The 15,839-nt window shown below is 42.4% G+C and overlaps 1 protein-coding gene across 1 annotated transcript; it reads right to left on the bottom strand.

The window, feature by feature from the left end:
- Positions 1–251: 251 nt before the first annotated feature.
- rxfp3 (relaxin family peptide receptor 3) lies at positions 252–15,405 on the bottom strand. Its single transcript, XM_034192993.1, has 3 exons — positions 15,244–15,405; positions 13,055–13,527; positions 252–1,482 (listed from the first exon to the last, which is right to left on the bottom strand). Exons 1-3 carry the CDS (start codon positions 15,403–15,405, stop codon positions 252–254), a joined length of 1,866 nt encoding a protein of 621 aa, XP_034048884.1.
- Between the last annotated feature and the right edge of the window lie 434 nt (positions 15,406–15,839).

The raw sequence follows: 15,839 nt of genomic DNA, 5'->3' as shown, positions 1-15,839 counted from the left end.
CTTGTATGGTGCCATATTTCAGTGGCAATATGATTCCTTAGCCTTTACTGAATTGAGAACAGGTGGTAGTCCAATTTTGGAACGGTCCGACCTACAGTGCTTAGTACTTGAACAGGGGCCCTGCGATCCTGTCCAGGGTGTACCTCGCTTATATCTGTTGGTGATAGGCTCCAGCCCCCTGTGACTCTTAACTGGCGGTATAGTAAATGGATAAATGAATGAAAAATAAAAATCCTGGCAGTTTAAATGGACTAAGTGCTGTTGGTGGGCAGCTCCAGCCTGTCGTTGTAAATGGCTGCACCCGGCGGATAAAACACCACCGCTGCCTCCTCGGGGGCGCACAGCGGGATCACGACGCGCCTCTGCTCTTTCACCTCCGGCTTCGAGGTGGATGTGAGCGGCCTCAAGGTGGTCGGAGAAGACATCCTCCAGAAGAGTTTTTTCAGCGCCTTCCTGAATTCCCGTCTCATCAGGCAGTACAGGAGCGGGTTTAGGCAGCTGTTGGAGTGCGCCAGGCACACGGACACGGGGAAAACGTACGCCTGCGTGGTGTAGTACTCATAGGTGAAGTGGACTACATTGAGTTTGATGAGGATGCCCCACGCAGTCAGCGCCTGGTTGGGCAGCCAGCACAGGAAAAAGGACAGCACCACGATGGTGACACACTTGGTGACCTTGGCGCGCCTTTTGGCGCTCGACCTGTTGGTTTTGGAGGCGATGGAGCGCAAAAGCAGCAGGTAACAGACTGAGATGACGCACAGGGGTACCACAAAACCCACGAGCACTTTCTGACAGTGGTAGAGTCCCAGCCAGAACTGCGCGTCGCCGTTGGCGTCCGGGAATTTGACGAGGCACAGATCCTCGTTGGACACGGTAACGGTGGTGGAGAACACCGCATGCGGCAGAGCGGCAGACACCGCGGCGCACCAGATGAAGGCGGTTACGCACCGCGCGGCGCAGCAGTGCGGCCGCCGCCTCCTGCCCTTGAGCGCAGAGGCCAAAGAGCAGTACCTCGTCACGCTCATGGCGGTGAGGAAAAACACGCTGGCGTACATGTTCATGGCCGTTACGTACGAAACGATCTTGCACATGGCTTTACCGAAGAGCCAGGTGAAATCCAGCGCGTTCTCCACAGCCCAGAACGGCAGCGTCAGTACGAACTGGAAGTCCGTCACTGCCAAACTAGTTACAAAAAGGTTGATGGATGACTTTTTCCACGTCTGTTTGCACTTCATCAGGTAGAGAACCAGTAAATTTCCCACCAGCCCGAGCGCGCACACCAGAGAGTAGACCACAGAGATGGTAATCCTGAGCGCGGTCGCTCCGTCTCCTCCGGGATCACTTTTATCCAACTCTGCCTGCAGGTGCGAGCCGTTAGTCGTGTTGAAAACACAGTTTAAGGACGCGGCGTCGATGATGCCCGCTGAGTCTTCAACGGTATCCGCAGCCATTTCTCCAGACGTGTGCAAAAAAGCTTCCCTTCTGAAGAAAGCGAATCTTTGGAATTTAGGATCTTACTCCAACCTTAGCTCGTATGTGACATTATTGAATCCAAAGCAACACAGATTAAGACAGCAAAAGTGGCTTTATTTGATCTCTGCTGGTCAGGTTGCCGCGCGCTGCTTGGTGCGTCTTCATGCGTCCTGACGCAGCGCTCGTCTGGAGCTGTCCGCGGTGCTGATCACACATCGCTTACAGGGGGCGGGATACATAATTTAGGACATAAATGGAAAAACAACCCGAAAAGGAAAAGTACAGGTAAATAAAGAACAATGTAAAAATATGAGTAAAATTACTATTTTAATCATTTTCTTTTAATCTGGACCAACGCAGTGTAAAAAAAGGGAACTAGATTCGATGAAGTAAAGTGAATCAGATTTTTGTTAATATTATTCCCTTTAATCTAGACAGCTCTCAATCATGTGTTTACTCTATATTTGATGTCAACCCTCTCACAGCAGTAATAAAATTATTTCTATCAACATAACGCTATTGAGTTAGTGCCACCCGGAGTCCACAACAATGCGTCATCATCATCATCAGTAAAACACCTGGAAATGCAGCTATCAAGAAATTATAAACAAATACTAACACAATAATAACAATAATGAAAATCATTAAAGTTATTAAAATCATGTTTTCACTGATTAATATCACATTGAGCACATGGTATCAGTTAAATCAGTGAAATTACCTGGTGGAATCAGTGGCTGCAAAGAAAACCTGCACCCTCTTAGCCCTTTCTGGAACAAGTTGCCCACCCCTCCCCAATGAAAAAGTGGATAAGCCAAAATACTATTATGATGATGATGATTACTATTGTGGAGATATTTAGAGTGTATGGGATCAAAGTGTTGAACTTGCAGAAATTTGCATATCTCAACAGTGACATTCATGTCTCTGGGTCCTCGGCCTTCAAGTCTTTAGGTTCCTGTGTTAACCCTCTGGGGTCTGAGGGCATTTGTTTGGACAGTTCACTTGTCTGGCATAAATGCTATTATTATTGCTGTTAAAAGCTCACCCTGCATCCCACAATCAAGTGGTATGTCTCTTTTCAGGACAACCTGTACTTTCAGAATATATATAGTGGTGTTTTATAAGTGAAATAAAGGTTTACAATCAGAAATAAGAAAGGAAAAAATAAAGCGGAAATTAATTTTCACACACATTTATTCAAAACACACCGCAAACTATAATAAAGAACTATTTTGACACTTTATAAAGGTAGTTTGGGATCTTGTACAAAAGAATTTACAATATAAAGGTTCTAACAATAAACACAAATGCACATTTTGAACAATAAATACAAAATGGTCTATCTGTTTTGTTGGGCTTCATCTCAAAGCAATTTCTGTCTGCTATTACACAAAGGTCACATCACAAACTTCTACTTCTATGAAGTTGACTGTTGTTTTTGGAGTGCCTTCACTGAGAAGCTTTCACACTTAAACTCCTGTCACAGTGGCGTATTCATAGAGCTGCTCATTGTGGCGTTGTGTTTCATTTAAATATGCCCGAAATACGCGCATACTCAGCCTTTTTCAGTGTTCGTTCATACTTGCAGCTGCATGTGTTCGCGTTTTAATGTGTGCACACAGTCACGTGTGCCATGCTGCACCAATTCAGTGCTATTTTCTGCCTCTGTGGAAGTGCGCTCTGTTCTCTACTGCATGGTATGGTGCAACTAAAAAACATAGCTGCCTCCAACGCCTCATACACCTGTTGCTACAACTATTTGCACACAACAACGGCTGAAAGACAGAGTGTGCCCTGTGAGAGCCCATTGAGCAGGTGTCGGCCAAATTCCAGGTGACACACACGAACATTTAACACAGTTCCCATGGCACTTAGAAAATGTGTGGCCATTCACACTATTAGCAGTCAGCAGATGATCACTGTTGAGCTGGATGTGAAATTTGTCGAAGTGCCCCACAAGTGTGGCTTTGCAAACAGACACAGTGACACATTGGTGTGTGTGTGTGCTGAACTTACAGGGGGTGTGTCCACCGACAGGAGCGGCTGTGGAGATCTGTGGTTCTGGATGTCCCAGCTGGGGGACACGTACCGTGTTTGGACGGATTTGTGTTTGAACTAACAACTGTCCAATGTGATGGGCGTGTGTCTGCTTGCTGTCCTCCTGTGGAAATACATAGAAACATATATCGCTGTTGCAATGGGCTGCAGTGAGCACACACACACCGTGCACATTGACAGGCTGGCCTAGGTGAAATGGACCGTCAGATCATAACATGCAGCAGGTGATCTGAATGTCACGCCACCCACGTGAGCTCTATTCCACATGACACTGTGTCTGTCCTGCGGTGCACAGTCCACAAGACATGCATGTGGGGCAGGACATGCGCGTGGGGCTGCTGGACACACCAGACCAGTAGATGTGGACATGGTAAGAGCGCCCTGCTTCTCATTCATGTCATTTCATGACTGTACATCTGTGACAATGGGTCATCTACAGAGGAACAGATGGATCATACTTGTATTGCCCGCTTGATAAGAGGGATTCAATAAAATGTGGTGTTTTTATATGGTGTGTGGTTTTAGTTTTTCTTAAATATGTCCATGGCCTTCTTAATATCAGGCATTTTCCCACACCTTTTATAGGACAGCAATGGTAGCTCAGTGGTAAAGTTTATGGCTGGCAATCAGAGCTTTTGAAAAGTGCATGTTCGAATCCTAGTGGTGGCATGTATTTATTTTTTCGTATCATGTGTGCTCCGATCCAGCTTCAGTAGACCATGGCCTATAACAAAATGTATGTAAACCTTCCCAGAGTGGCAGCTACAGTGAGGTTGGGATCAAAATAGAGAAATACTTCAGTCATGTTCAAACACATATCACATTGTCTGTTTTGAAAGTTTTATCTCCAAATAACAAAAAAGGTCAATGTTGATTAGATTCTATGGGATGTTACCATGTAACATGTAACATCCCATAACCAGCAATTTGCATCAGGTCTTCAAAAGAATAGAGAAACTTAATTTTTTGACCCAGAAATAAACTAAATTCTACTTTTATCACCATTATTACTATTTGTTACACCATAATGTTCAGTTATATATAGCCCAAAGTGGACTTTTTTTGTTGTTGTTTTGGAATCATTATGATTAGACTTTGGTATACTTTTTAAATATGAATGGAGCATTTTCAATTTTGACCTCTGTATAATCAGCTGACCCTACCTGGCTATAGTCATCACTGTGGTAAGTTTATCACACTTTTGTGTAGGCTATGGTATACTGACTCTGGATTTTAAGTGTTATTTATTCATGGTACTGAAAATTTGCTTGTCCTATGGAATAAATATTCCTATGAACACACCACAGATCTTGATGAACCTCTTAAAATATTCACCTGACAGAAGCAGCAAAACAAACAGCAGTTTATCTTTACATTTTGTCTAAACAACAGTGATATTTTCAAAAATATATTCCCTCATTTCCAATTAGATGCAATGTAATATCCTGTTTTATTATAAAGCACAGCCGAGCTCCTTATCTATGCAGGAGCAGCGCTCCTATCTGAATGTGAATAACCTTCTCCTCCTTCCTTAAATTAAGGATGGTCACAGTATCATGCGGTAGCTGATATTTGAATTAACACACTAAGCTTTGGACCCAATAATACTAATAACAGGCCCATGGTCATGAGTGACTTTTAGTATTTTACATTTCAAAGGTTTTGGGAGGAATGTGGCCCATAAAGATACTCAGTGATGCCTTTGGCTGTATTCAATATGTGCTATATTACTTTCCTTGTAATTTCAAACCTGTTCACCAGAATGAGATATGAATACCCTGAAATTGAAGTCTGCACTCCATGCTTTTATATTTGCTTTAGACTGAAGTATGATTTCCACAGAAGTCCATTTTTAATATAATACAGCTCACTTCTTTGCACTCTCCAATTTCTTCATGACCTCACAGTCATCCATCCACTCACTTCAGGTCACCTCTCTATATTCCTGGTCATTTTAACCTGTGTACCTTCTCCGCATCAACAGGACACCTATTACTAAGCCTCAGGCAGGGATGAGGGAAGCATATGTCAGATAACAAATCCTAAAAGCAGCAGCAGTTATATCTCCAGTTTTACTGAATGACAAACTCATTCTTCACTCATTCTTTCAGTGTGTTCATCTGGAAAGTGAAATGTGAAATGATTTTCCACCTAGCACAAATCAATGTACAGAGCACTGCCATTTGTCGGTTCCACCTGGACAGAGGTGGTTTTCATGCACAGTGCTCACGTCATGTAGATTGCAAGTAGAACTGCAGTCATTTGTGCACACATTAATCCAGTGCTGGGGTGGGAGCAAGGGGGCTCACCCATGCAGAGTGCTTGGAGTGAATTCTGACTCTACTGGGAGACTCAACTGGTTGGAAAAGCAAGGTTTATTACATACAGTAGGTAGATGGGTGATTCTTAGACTACGGGCACTTATGTCCTTTGATTATATTGTATGAAAAACAGAAAAAAGGGGAAATTTCACACTTTTATAGTTATCTTTACAATGAAAGTGTGTTAAGAAATTTGTTCTAGTAGTCTATGATGACTTTTTCACCTTTTTTCAGCATCATTATATGCAAATATTGCCATTTTGTGCTTGTCCCACACCCAGACTTTTGATCTTCAATGATAAAAATGAATGGTAAAGAAATGTTTTTTCTAATGTTTTAAAATATGTCTGAATAAAATATCAGTAAAATAATCAAAACATAATTGGGGTATTCAATACAACTGTTGTGATTTTTTTTAAACAAAATGTAGTTGTCCCACACTATTGCCGTAATTTCCACCACAACACTGTAATGTCCCTAAACAGTTTGTATGAAAGATTGTTTGGGTAGTTTCTATGGAGATAAACAGTGACATCAGAGCACATGTATATAGTGCCAAATCACAACAAACAGTTGCCCCAAGGTGCTTTATATTGTAAGGCAATGGTGTGGTGGAAATTACATTTACAAGGCCAATAGTGCCTGTAGTTAAAGAATCACCCAGATACAGAAAACTGAAATTTGTTTGGCCTCAGTCTCCGTCACGGTGGTGGGATAAGCACAGATTCTCAGATCCTGCTGCCGGTGGAGGCAGGGGTGGAGCCCAGGCAGACAGGGACCAACTGGTGGCAGTGGGGTGGTGGAGGGAACATCAAGTGGCGTACTGCAAAACATGAGAAGTGAGTGACACAATGAACTTTTAAAAGGATGAGCCTGAAACGTATTGCGATGATAATAACTGATAACAGCTGTTTAGGATTAAGGTGCGCAGCTGAATCCAATCCACTGAATCTGAAAAACACCGAATTGTGAGTCTTGTGACAGAACATAAGGAAATACATGAATATTCACAGCCTTTGCCATGAAGCTCAAAATTGAGCTCAGGTACATCCTGTTTCCACTGATCATCCAGTCATGCATGGTGGTGGCAGCATCATGCTGTGGGGATATTTTTCAGCAGCAGGAAGTGTGAGACTAGTTAGGACTGAGGGAAAGATGAACGCAGCAATGTACAGAGACATCCTGGATGAAAACCTGCTCCAGAGTGCTCTTGACCTCAGACTGGAGTGGCGGTTCATCTTTCAGCAGGACAATGACCCAAAGCACACAGCCAAGATATCAAAGGAGTGGCTTCTGGACAACTCTGTGAATGTTGGCTGTGCACTGACGCTCGCCATCCACCTGATGGAGCTTGTGAGGTGCTGCAAAGAGGAATGGACAAAACTGCCCACAGATCGGTGTGCTAAGCTTGTAGCATCATGTTCAAGAAGACTTGAGGCTAAATGCTGCCAAAGGTGCATCAACAAAGTATTGATCAAAGGGTGTGAATACTTATGTACATGTGACTTATTAGTTTTTTTATTTTAAATAAATCTGCAAAGTTTCAAAAAAACTTTTTTCATGTTGCCATTACGGGGTGTTCTGAGTAAAGTTTTGAGGGGAAAAATGAATTTACTCCATTTTGGAATACGGCTGTAACATAACAAAAATGTGGAAAAAATGAATACTGCCCAGATGCACTGAATGTGGTCTAAAGTCCAGAGTTGTATAAGGAACAGACAGACAAACCTTTCATATGCAGATTCACAATGTTCATAATACATGTACACACTGCTTGGCTGCACATATGTACAATTTAAATCTGCCACAGGCCATGGAATTGGCCAGTGGTGACAAAGATGTGGAATTTTGCCAAGGCTGGATCCAGCACACCATAGAGGCTTTCCACACAAACGCAAATGAACCATTGTCAACTTTGATGTTGGAGACTGTACCATCACATGCTTTTTTCTTTTGCACTGCCACAGATGCAATGTACAGAGAAGCCCAGAAGGAATTGCTTTGTGTGTTTGTAGATTTAGGGACATCTTATGACAGGGGGCCAAGAGAAGAGTTGTGGTATTCTACGAAGAAGTCTGGAGTGACAGAAGTATGTGAGCGTAGTTCATACTGACCACAAGGGCAGTATTACAGTTGTGAGATGTGCAGTAGGAATGACAGATCCATTGAAGGTGGAGGTGGGATTATACCAAAGATATTTTTGTCAATTGTTAATTTTCATCCAAGTTTGGTTTTGATCATCCCTTCTCTGTATATTATACCTTAGACTCTGGCTTTTTCTGTTTATCATTTATTTTCGATTCAGTCATTTATGTCATTATCTGTTATGCTATAGTCTCGGGTTTTGTTTCTGTTTTTCTTGGATTCACTGTCTAGCATATAGTTTGTTTTGCCATTTAGTTAACTTTATTACTTTTTATACTCTAGCCATTTTTCAGTCCCGTTCCCGTTCTTCTTATCATATATTGAATTACCTGTTATTTATCTTTTGCCATCTGTGAGTTCCATTCTTGTTTTATCTTAGCATTCATTATTTACTGGTTATTGCCTTTTCGGTGCTTATAGTGGTTTCTTTGTGCAATTCTTTTCATGTTAGTATTTTATTCCATCTTTGGGTTTTGATTTATGTTTGGTTGTTATGTCACATCACGCTCTTGTACTTACTACTGTGCCTTTGTATCTTTCATCACTTTGGTTCTGTCTGCTTTGTGTTTTCCTTACCTCATGATCTTGCGCCTGCTCTGCCCTCGTCCTCATCTTTCTGTCATGCCCCCTTTCTAGATCCTTCTCCACACATGTGCGTTTCATTATCCAATCACCGGCTTCCTGATTTAAGCCCTTTCAGTTCAATCTTTCATTGCTCGTTTGTTGAACTTGTTCACTCACCAGCTCTCTGTTTCAGTCCTGTTTTGCCAAGCCGTGTTTTGACCCTGCTCTGTTTTCCGGACCTCACCTTTTGCCTCAGCCCTGGTAGCACATAGCGCACGTACTGTTTTTTTGCCTTGCACCTGTCTGATACCTTTGCCCCGCAGACTGCTTACCTGTGAACCGTACCCCTGCCTGCATTAAAGATTCAGTCCTTTTTACTCCTACGCCTGCCTGAGACTCCGCATATTGTGTCCAACCTCTATCTGTGGCATGCCTCCTCGTTTCTTGACAGTTTTACTAACGGCAGAAACTGAACATAAGCGCAGTACACCCACACAGAGGACTTAAAGAACAGACCTATTTAGTGTGGCAGTGAAAATTATGCACAGATCGGAGAGAGGAGACATGGAAAGAAAGATAGTCACTGAACTAAGGGATGAATAAAGTAACTGGATGAGAAGATCTGATAAATTACTGTAGGCAGTAGAAGATGAAGAAGATGTGGGATGACTGACAGAAAACAGCAGCACAATGTGATCGCATGAGCAAACAAAACAATCTTGCATCTTAAAAGAGAAGCCAAGAGCCAAATATATTTTGTGATTGACGAGATGAGTGATTATGAAAATGAGAAGCATCTGATTCTCCCCTCTTCCCATGATGCAATGTATTGCCAAGGTCAGAAGAATAAAAATCAGCCGGGTTATTTTGTCACTGTATATAGTCCCCCAGGCCCATACTCTGAATTCTTAGATGAATTTGGTGTGTTCATCTCTAATTTGTCAACTAGTGAAGATAACATGATTATTGGTGACTTTAACATTCATATCAATAAGCCTTCTGATCCCCTCTGCAAATCATTTATGGAAATTGTGGATGCATTAGGATTTCAGCATTGCAGTCAGAATTCGACGCACATTAGTGGAAATACCCTGGATTTGGTTCTTGTAGGTGGTATTGTTGTCACGAATATTGACATCATGCCTCTTGCATCGGTGGTCTCTGATCACTCATTTATTAGGTTTACAGTTTCGCTGCCGTGTTTAGTGGAACAACCTTATTTATCACTGCAGTGACGCATCAGCTCCTCAACTATGACTGAACTCAAAGCTAAACTGCCTGATATCTTAGCTTCATGTTTGAAAAATGCCCAATCAGTAGACAGTCTTGTGGACAGTTTAAACTCAGCTCTCAAAACTACACTTGACATGATTGCGCCACCTTGATTAAAACCATGCCCCCCAAAACACAGTATACCAACACTTTAACATTAATCACTGTAAAAACTAATGTTCACCAGCTGCCTTGAAAATCTGAGTTAATTCAACTGAATATCAATTAACTCACCTTAAAGATAAGCTTCGTTTCAACATACAAGGTCTGTTAGAAAAGTATCGGACCTTTTTATTTTTTTCCAAAAACCATATGGATTTGAATCACGTGTGATTGCATCAGACAAGCTTGAACCTTCGTGCGCATGCATGAGTTTTTTTCACGCCTGTCGGTTGCGTCATTCGCCTGTGAGCAGGCTTTGTGTGAGCACTGGTCCACCCTCTCGTCGTTTTTTTTTATTGCTAATAAATGTCTGAATGATTTGGCGCTTTGCTGCATCAATTTTTTTCCAGAAACTGTGAGAGACCTCCAGGTGGCCACCGTTCGGAAAATTAATATGGCTTTCAGGGACGATTTTATGGGGATTATACAGATTAAGGAGTGTTACTGCCGCTTTAAGGATGGCCCACAACTGCCATCGCCGATCGACATGGAAAGGACCATTAAAATTACAGTTTAATTTTTTGGGGGGATAAATTACAACAGGTTTAAACTGTAAAATTTACATATTTTATGTAAAAACATTTACATATTTGCTGTCATTTATACTAAATTCCCCTGGCAACCACAGCTGCCAGAATTTTTCTGTAAAAACAACAGAATTTCTTTTTCTTTTTTTTTCTTTTTTTACAATGTGGTGACCCCTGATATAGTGGGCAGTGGCACACGTGATCACACAAGCAGAAACAGGAATATTGCCACACTCAAAAAGACAGATGAAGAGTAAGTGTGTGGGGAGTGAAAGTAAAATCTCCAATGGATCTCTAGTGAGAGTATGCAACAGTCAATGGGCACAGTATTTATCAAGACAAGTCTGTGAGCATGCACTGGTTTCACATGTTGTCACATCTGTGATGCTATGGAACCACCCTGGGTCCTGGATGGCAACCACCCAGGCAGTCAACTGGTCCATCCTCACCTCTCAAATGTAAACCACCTATCTGGCCCAGTCAAATGAAGTGTAGTTGTCCCCTTGGTCTTCTCCAGCTACAACACTGAAGCACCTGTGTGCTGGATCATGATTGGAGAAATGTGGCACATTGCCAAAATGTCATTGTGCTGTAGTTTGACACAAAGCCATTCCAGCAGTAGCCAAGAATCCTTCAAAGTGAAACAGTACCATTGACATCCAGTCACCATCACCTTAGGTCAGCATCCAAGACATGCAACCATACATTAACCCTCTGGGGTCAGCGTCATCGTATATGACGGTGCCATACAAGTTTTATTAAATGATACAGTTTTTAATGATAGTAGATAGAAACTTACATTTTTGCTGAAAACTACACTCCTCGGCCTTTAATTTCAGCCATCCACCATGCTTGTAGTCCTCATTTAAGCTGTGTGATGACGTGCACAAAGAGTGTCCAATCAGAATTGTTTTACTGTTACATGGTTTTCCAATATCCAATCGTAGGGCAGATTTACCTCACGTGGTAAACCAAAGATTGTTATTAGGAGCAATGTGTTACTAGTTAGCCCATTTGAATAGCCCTCTGGCTGCTGGCTCCAATGCACCCTGCGCCATTATGCATAGTGATCAGTGGAAGTGATCAGAGAAAGAGGGCCTATAATCTCACATGCTCAAACAAAGAGTGTGTGAGTAGCAGGGATGCTCCACTACTTTGCCTGTAAATGTTATTGAATAAGCCTGTGGCAAGCTCTCTCACTCCAGCGTAAAGCACCGTTTACCATATCAATGGAGTGAGGAAGGAGGGGCCCGCTCCTCACAGTGTGAAAGGCCCTCTGTAAAGCCCCTGTCACAGTGGCATATTCGTAGAGCTGCTCATTACAGCGTATCATCTATGCTGCAATGAGCAGCTCTCCACCCACTTCACTAGGAGTTTTTTCTCAATAAGCAGCAGTATGTTGAGGGCTACGCGCATAGGATGGAAGAAATTAAACATGTTTAATTTTCTTCGGCGTACAGCACAGCATGGAGCCTTCACGCGAGTACATGCAGCGCCATGCTACTGTCCGCTATTGTGAGCCCACCCACGCTTCAACGCGGTACTGTACACCATTTCACAAATACTGCAAGATCGTTGCTTCACTTTATCATACTGCACTCATTATATGAGGACTGTTTACTGTGTCGCATCGTTTCATAAAAGCACTCTCTCACGCATGGTCTCTCTCTCTCTCTCTCTCTGACACACACACACACACACACACACAGAGAGAGAGAGAGACCGCTTTTATTTTAAGGAGTCTGATAGTGCACACGCTCTCTGTCTCTGTCTCTCTGTGACACACAGAGCGAGAGTCTGATAAAAGAGAGAGAGAGAGAGAGAGAGGAGAGAGAGAGGAGAGAGAGAGAGAGAGAGAGAGAGAGAGAGAGAGAGAGAGAGAGAGAGAGAGAGAGAGAGAGAGAGAGAGAGAGAGAGAGAGAGAGAGAGACAGACCGTGCGCGCTATCAATAAAAGCACTCTCTCCCAGTTTAACGAGTCACAGCATTTTGTTCAGGGCAGCCTTTGCCACAGCCAGACTCAGCAGCATCTGAACACAAAGAAAGTGATCCACCAAGACAAAAAATAATGATAGTATTGCATAGGATTCCTGCTTCATGCACACTTCATCCGCAATTCAACCACATTTGTACTATGTGTGAAGGGGCCCTAAGATGTGGAAGTGGAAGTGACTGAATAATTCATAATTGGCTGCAGGAGTAAATTAGTAATTTTATTTACAGTTTTACGGGTTGTGACTGTGCACAAGCATGCACTTTAAGGTTGGGCACATTTAACAATAATAATAATGCATTTTATTTGTACGCAGCTTTCTAGACACTCAAGGACACCACACAATGAATAAAAACAAATAAAACAATAAAACTAATCATAAAAATACATAAGTAAAAACAGATTAAAATTAGGCAGTGCAATTGGTCAGGTAGCAAAACCAGTTTGAATTTGATGAGTGGAAGAGAGTTTATACTTCTGAGGACAGGTGGTAATGAGTTCCAAAGCTGGGGAGCAGAGCGGCTGAATGCTCTGCACCCCATAGTGGTGAGAGGGACAGTCAAGTGGATGGAGGAGGAGGACCTGAGGGTGTGAGAGGGAGTGACAACACAGAGGAGGTCAATCAGATATGGCGGTGCGAGGTTGTAGATGGCCTTGAATGTTAACAAGTGGATTTTGAATTCAATACGGAATTTAACCGGTAGCCAGTGGAGTTGCTGCAGGACAAAGGTTATGTGGTGGATGGAGGTGGTTGTTGTGATGATACAGGCAGCTGAATTCTGAAGCAACTGAAACTTATGGAGGTATTTGTAACAGAGACCAAAGAAGAGAGAACTGCAGCAATCCAGAGGAGAAGTAGAAGACTGAACAAGGATACTAGTGGTATGAGGGCTGAGGGAGGGGTGGAGGCAGTTAGTGTTATGTAGGTGGAAGCATGCAGACTGGGTGATGTTATTGATGTGGCATTGGATAGACAGGGTACTGTTGAGGATGACACCCTGGCTCTTAGCCTGTGGAGAGGGGAGACAGAGAAGTTTTCAATGACTAAAGAAAAACTGTCTGTTTTGGATAGTGTTGATTTGGGATTTTGATTTTGAGAACCTCTGTTTTATTACTGTTTAATTTGAGAAAATTTGAGGAGAACCAACATTTTAATTCTGCTATGCAGTCAGTAAGGGTGAAGGATGGCAGAGTGGAAGTGGGTTTGCTGGAGAGGTAGAGCTGAGTGTCATCGGCATAGCAATGGAAGTTGATGTTATATTTGTGGAAAATATTGCAGAGGGGTGAAGGTAGCATGGTGAAGAGAAGTGGCCCGAGGACAGTGCCCTGGGGCACATTTGAAGTGACAGTGGAAGGCTGGGAAGTGAAGACTTTGAGCAAATGATTTTGATGTACTGAATGCAGCCTGAGAGATAATATTTAAACCAGGCTAATGAAGTGTGGGTAATGCCAATGGAGGATCATCTATTTAAGAGGGAGATGTGACAAATGGTGTCAAAATCTGCCTCAGGTCAAGGAGGATGAGAATAGTAAGTAAACCAGAGTCAGCTGCCATGAAGAGGTTAAGAATTTTTATGAGTGCAGTTCCTGTGCTGTGAAGGGGGGCAGAACCCAGACTGGAACTGTTCATACAAGTTATTGCGAGATAAATGGGAGTGAAGTTGGACAGCTACCATTTGTCAAAAATTTTTGAGATAAAGGCTAGATTGGAAATAAAATGGAAGTTATTAAAGCAATATTGGAGTTAATGCAGCTGTTGTGAAGGATGCAGGGACAGTTCCAGGGGTGAGAGAGGAGTGAATGATAGCAGAGATAAAAGGGTACCAGAGAAGGGAGGCAGGCTTTAACCACAACTGTTTTCATGCTCCTGCTGTTTGGTTGTGGGTTCTCACTGGCCTCCAGATTCTGAACTTTCTGAATTTTTATTTATATCTTGTCTCCTTGGTCATGCTCTATTTATGATTAGTTTTGTTCCCTTTATTTCCTGTGTACCTCTTGGTTGCCATGTATTAAGTTTTGTCTTAGTTCCTGTCTTGCCTGTAGTTTGTTTTCCTTATTGCTTGTTCTATTGTTTTTGTATTCTTTCACTTGTGGTCCCTTTTGTTACCTCGTTCTTAGTTTAGTTTTGTTTTTAATATTTATTGTATTATGCTTTAGTAACTGGTTTTGGTTATTATTTATCTTCAGTGTTTTTATCTGGTTATGTTCCTTTAATTATTTATTGCTCTCTCTGTTTATCATTTATTTTGTGTTGTATTCTCTGGTCACTGGTTTGGTTTTATGTCATTTATTTTCTGCTCAGCTTGTAGTCTGATTTGCCATCTCTTTATCTGTTATTGCATTTATTTTTATACTTTAATCTGTATCAGTCCCTGTTCTAGCTTCGATTATAATCACTGATATTCTTGTTTCCCACTATTTGGATTAGTCACATTATTTCCTAGTTTTGTTTCCCCTTTTATTTTGTTCACGTTAATTATTATTTGTCGATCACATCATGTTTTGCTCCGTTGGTTTTTCTGTCACTTCTTTATCTTGCCCCAGTTCGCTTTGCTTTTGTCTCACTGCACTCCCTTGCACTCACCTTTGTCTTCCCCGGTCATGCCCCCTTCTAGAGCCATCCACACACCTACACTTCATCACACCTTGATTACTCTGCTCCCTATTTAAGCCCTTACAGTCACACAGCTCACTGCCAGATTGTTGTTTTCATGTCACTCTCCAACCTTTGTTCCAAGCTCTCCTTTGCCCTGTTTTTTTGCCTGCCAGATTTTTGACCTTGCTTTGTTCACGATGTTGAGTTTGTCTTTGCCTCTGATTGCCTCCTCCCTTTTGACCTGTGCCTGTCTGTTGAACCACGCCTCAGCCTTTTGCCTAGCTGTTACCATTGCCACACTGCTGGATCACCTGTGTATCGACTCCCTGCTTGTTTTGTTTTCTTACTCCATCCCTGGTGAGAACTCGCATTTTTGTCCACCTGTTTGGAGCCACGTTCACACTATGCCTGACAACTGTGGGGAGGAGGTCCAGCTGACAGTTGGATGGCTCAGACTTATGGATGAGATCTGATATTTCAAAAAATGTGGGAAGCTGGAAGGTAGAAAATGAGTGAGTTGAGTGGAAGAAGTTCAACGGATGTACAACGGGGAAATTTTTTTCATTGAAGAAGCACTTAAGGCAGTTACAGAAGGCAGCTGAATGCAGGCGAAATGGAAGCGAATTTGGGGGTTGGATGATATTGAACAGTGAAAACAGTGACTTGGTGTTACCTTCATTTGAATAGATTCTGCCAAGAGGAATAGTTAGATCTGGTTTGAGCAAT

The sequence above is a fragment of the Thalassophryne amazonica genome, chromosome 17, assembly GCF_902500255.1.
Source record: "Thalassophryne amazonica chromosome 17, fThaAma1.1, whole genome shotgun sequence".
NCBI classification, from domain to species: Eukaryota; Metazoa; Chordata; class Actinopteri; order Batrachoidiformes; family Batrachoididae; genus Thalassophryne; species Thalassophryne amazonica.
Note: the sequence above shows the minus strand (reverse complement) of the source record. Positions and strands in the feature narration are given on the sequence as shown.

What these genes read in the sequence shown, in the direction of transcription:
- rxfp3 (XM_034192993.1), bottom strand. Translation starts at nt 15,405, where the DNA reads ATGGTAACAGCTAGGCAAAAGGCTGAGGCGTGGTTCAACAGACAGGCA. An exon ending in AAGGAGAGCTTGGAACAAAG is followed by an intron (nt 13,528 to 15,243) that starts GTTGGAGAGTGA and finishes CCCTCTCCACAG; the next exon opens with GCTAAGAGCCAGGGTGTCAT. An exon ending in GTCCCTCTCACCACTATGGG is followed by an intron (nt 1,483 to 13,054) that starts GTGCAGAGCATT and finishes CGCTTTCTTCAG; the next exon opens with AAGGGAAGCTTTTTTGCACA.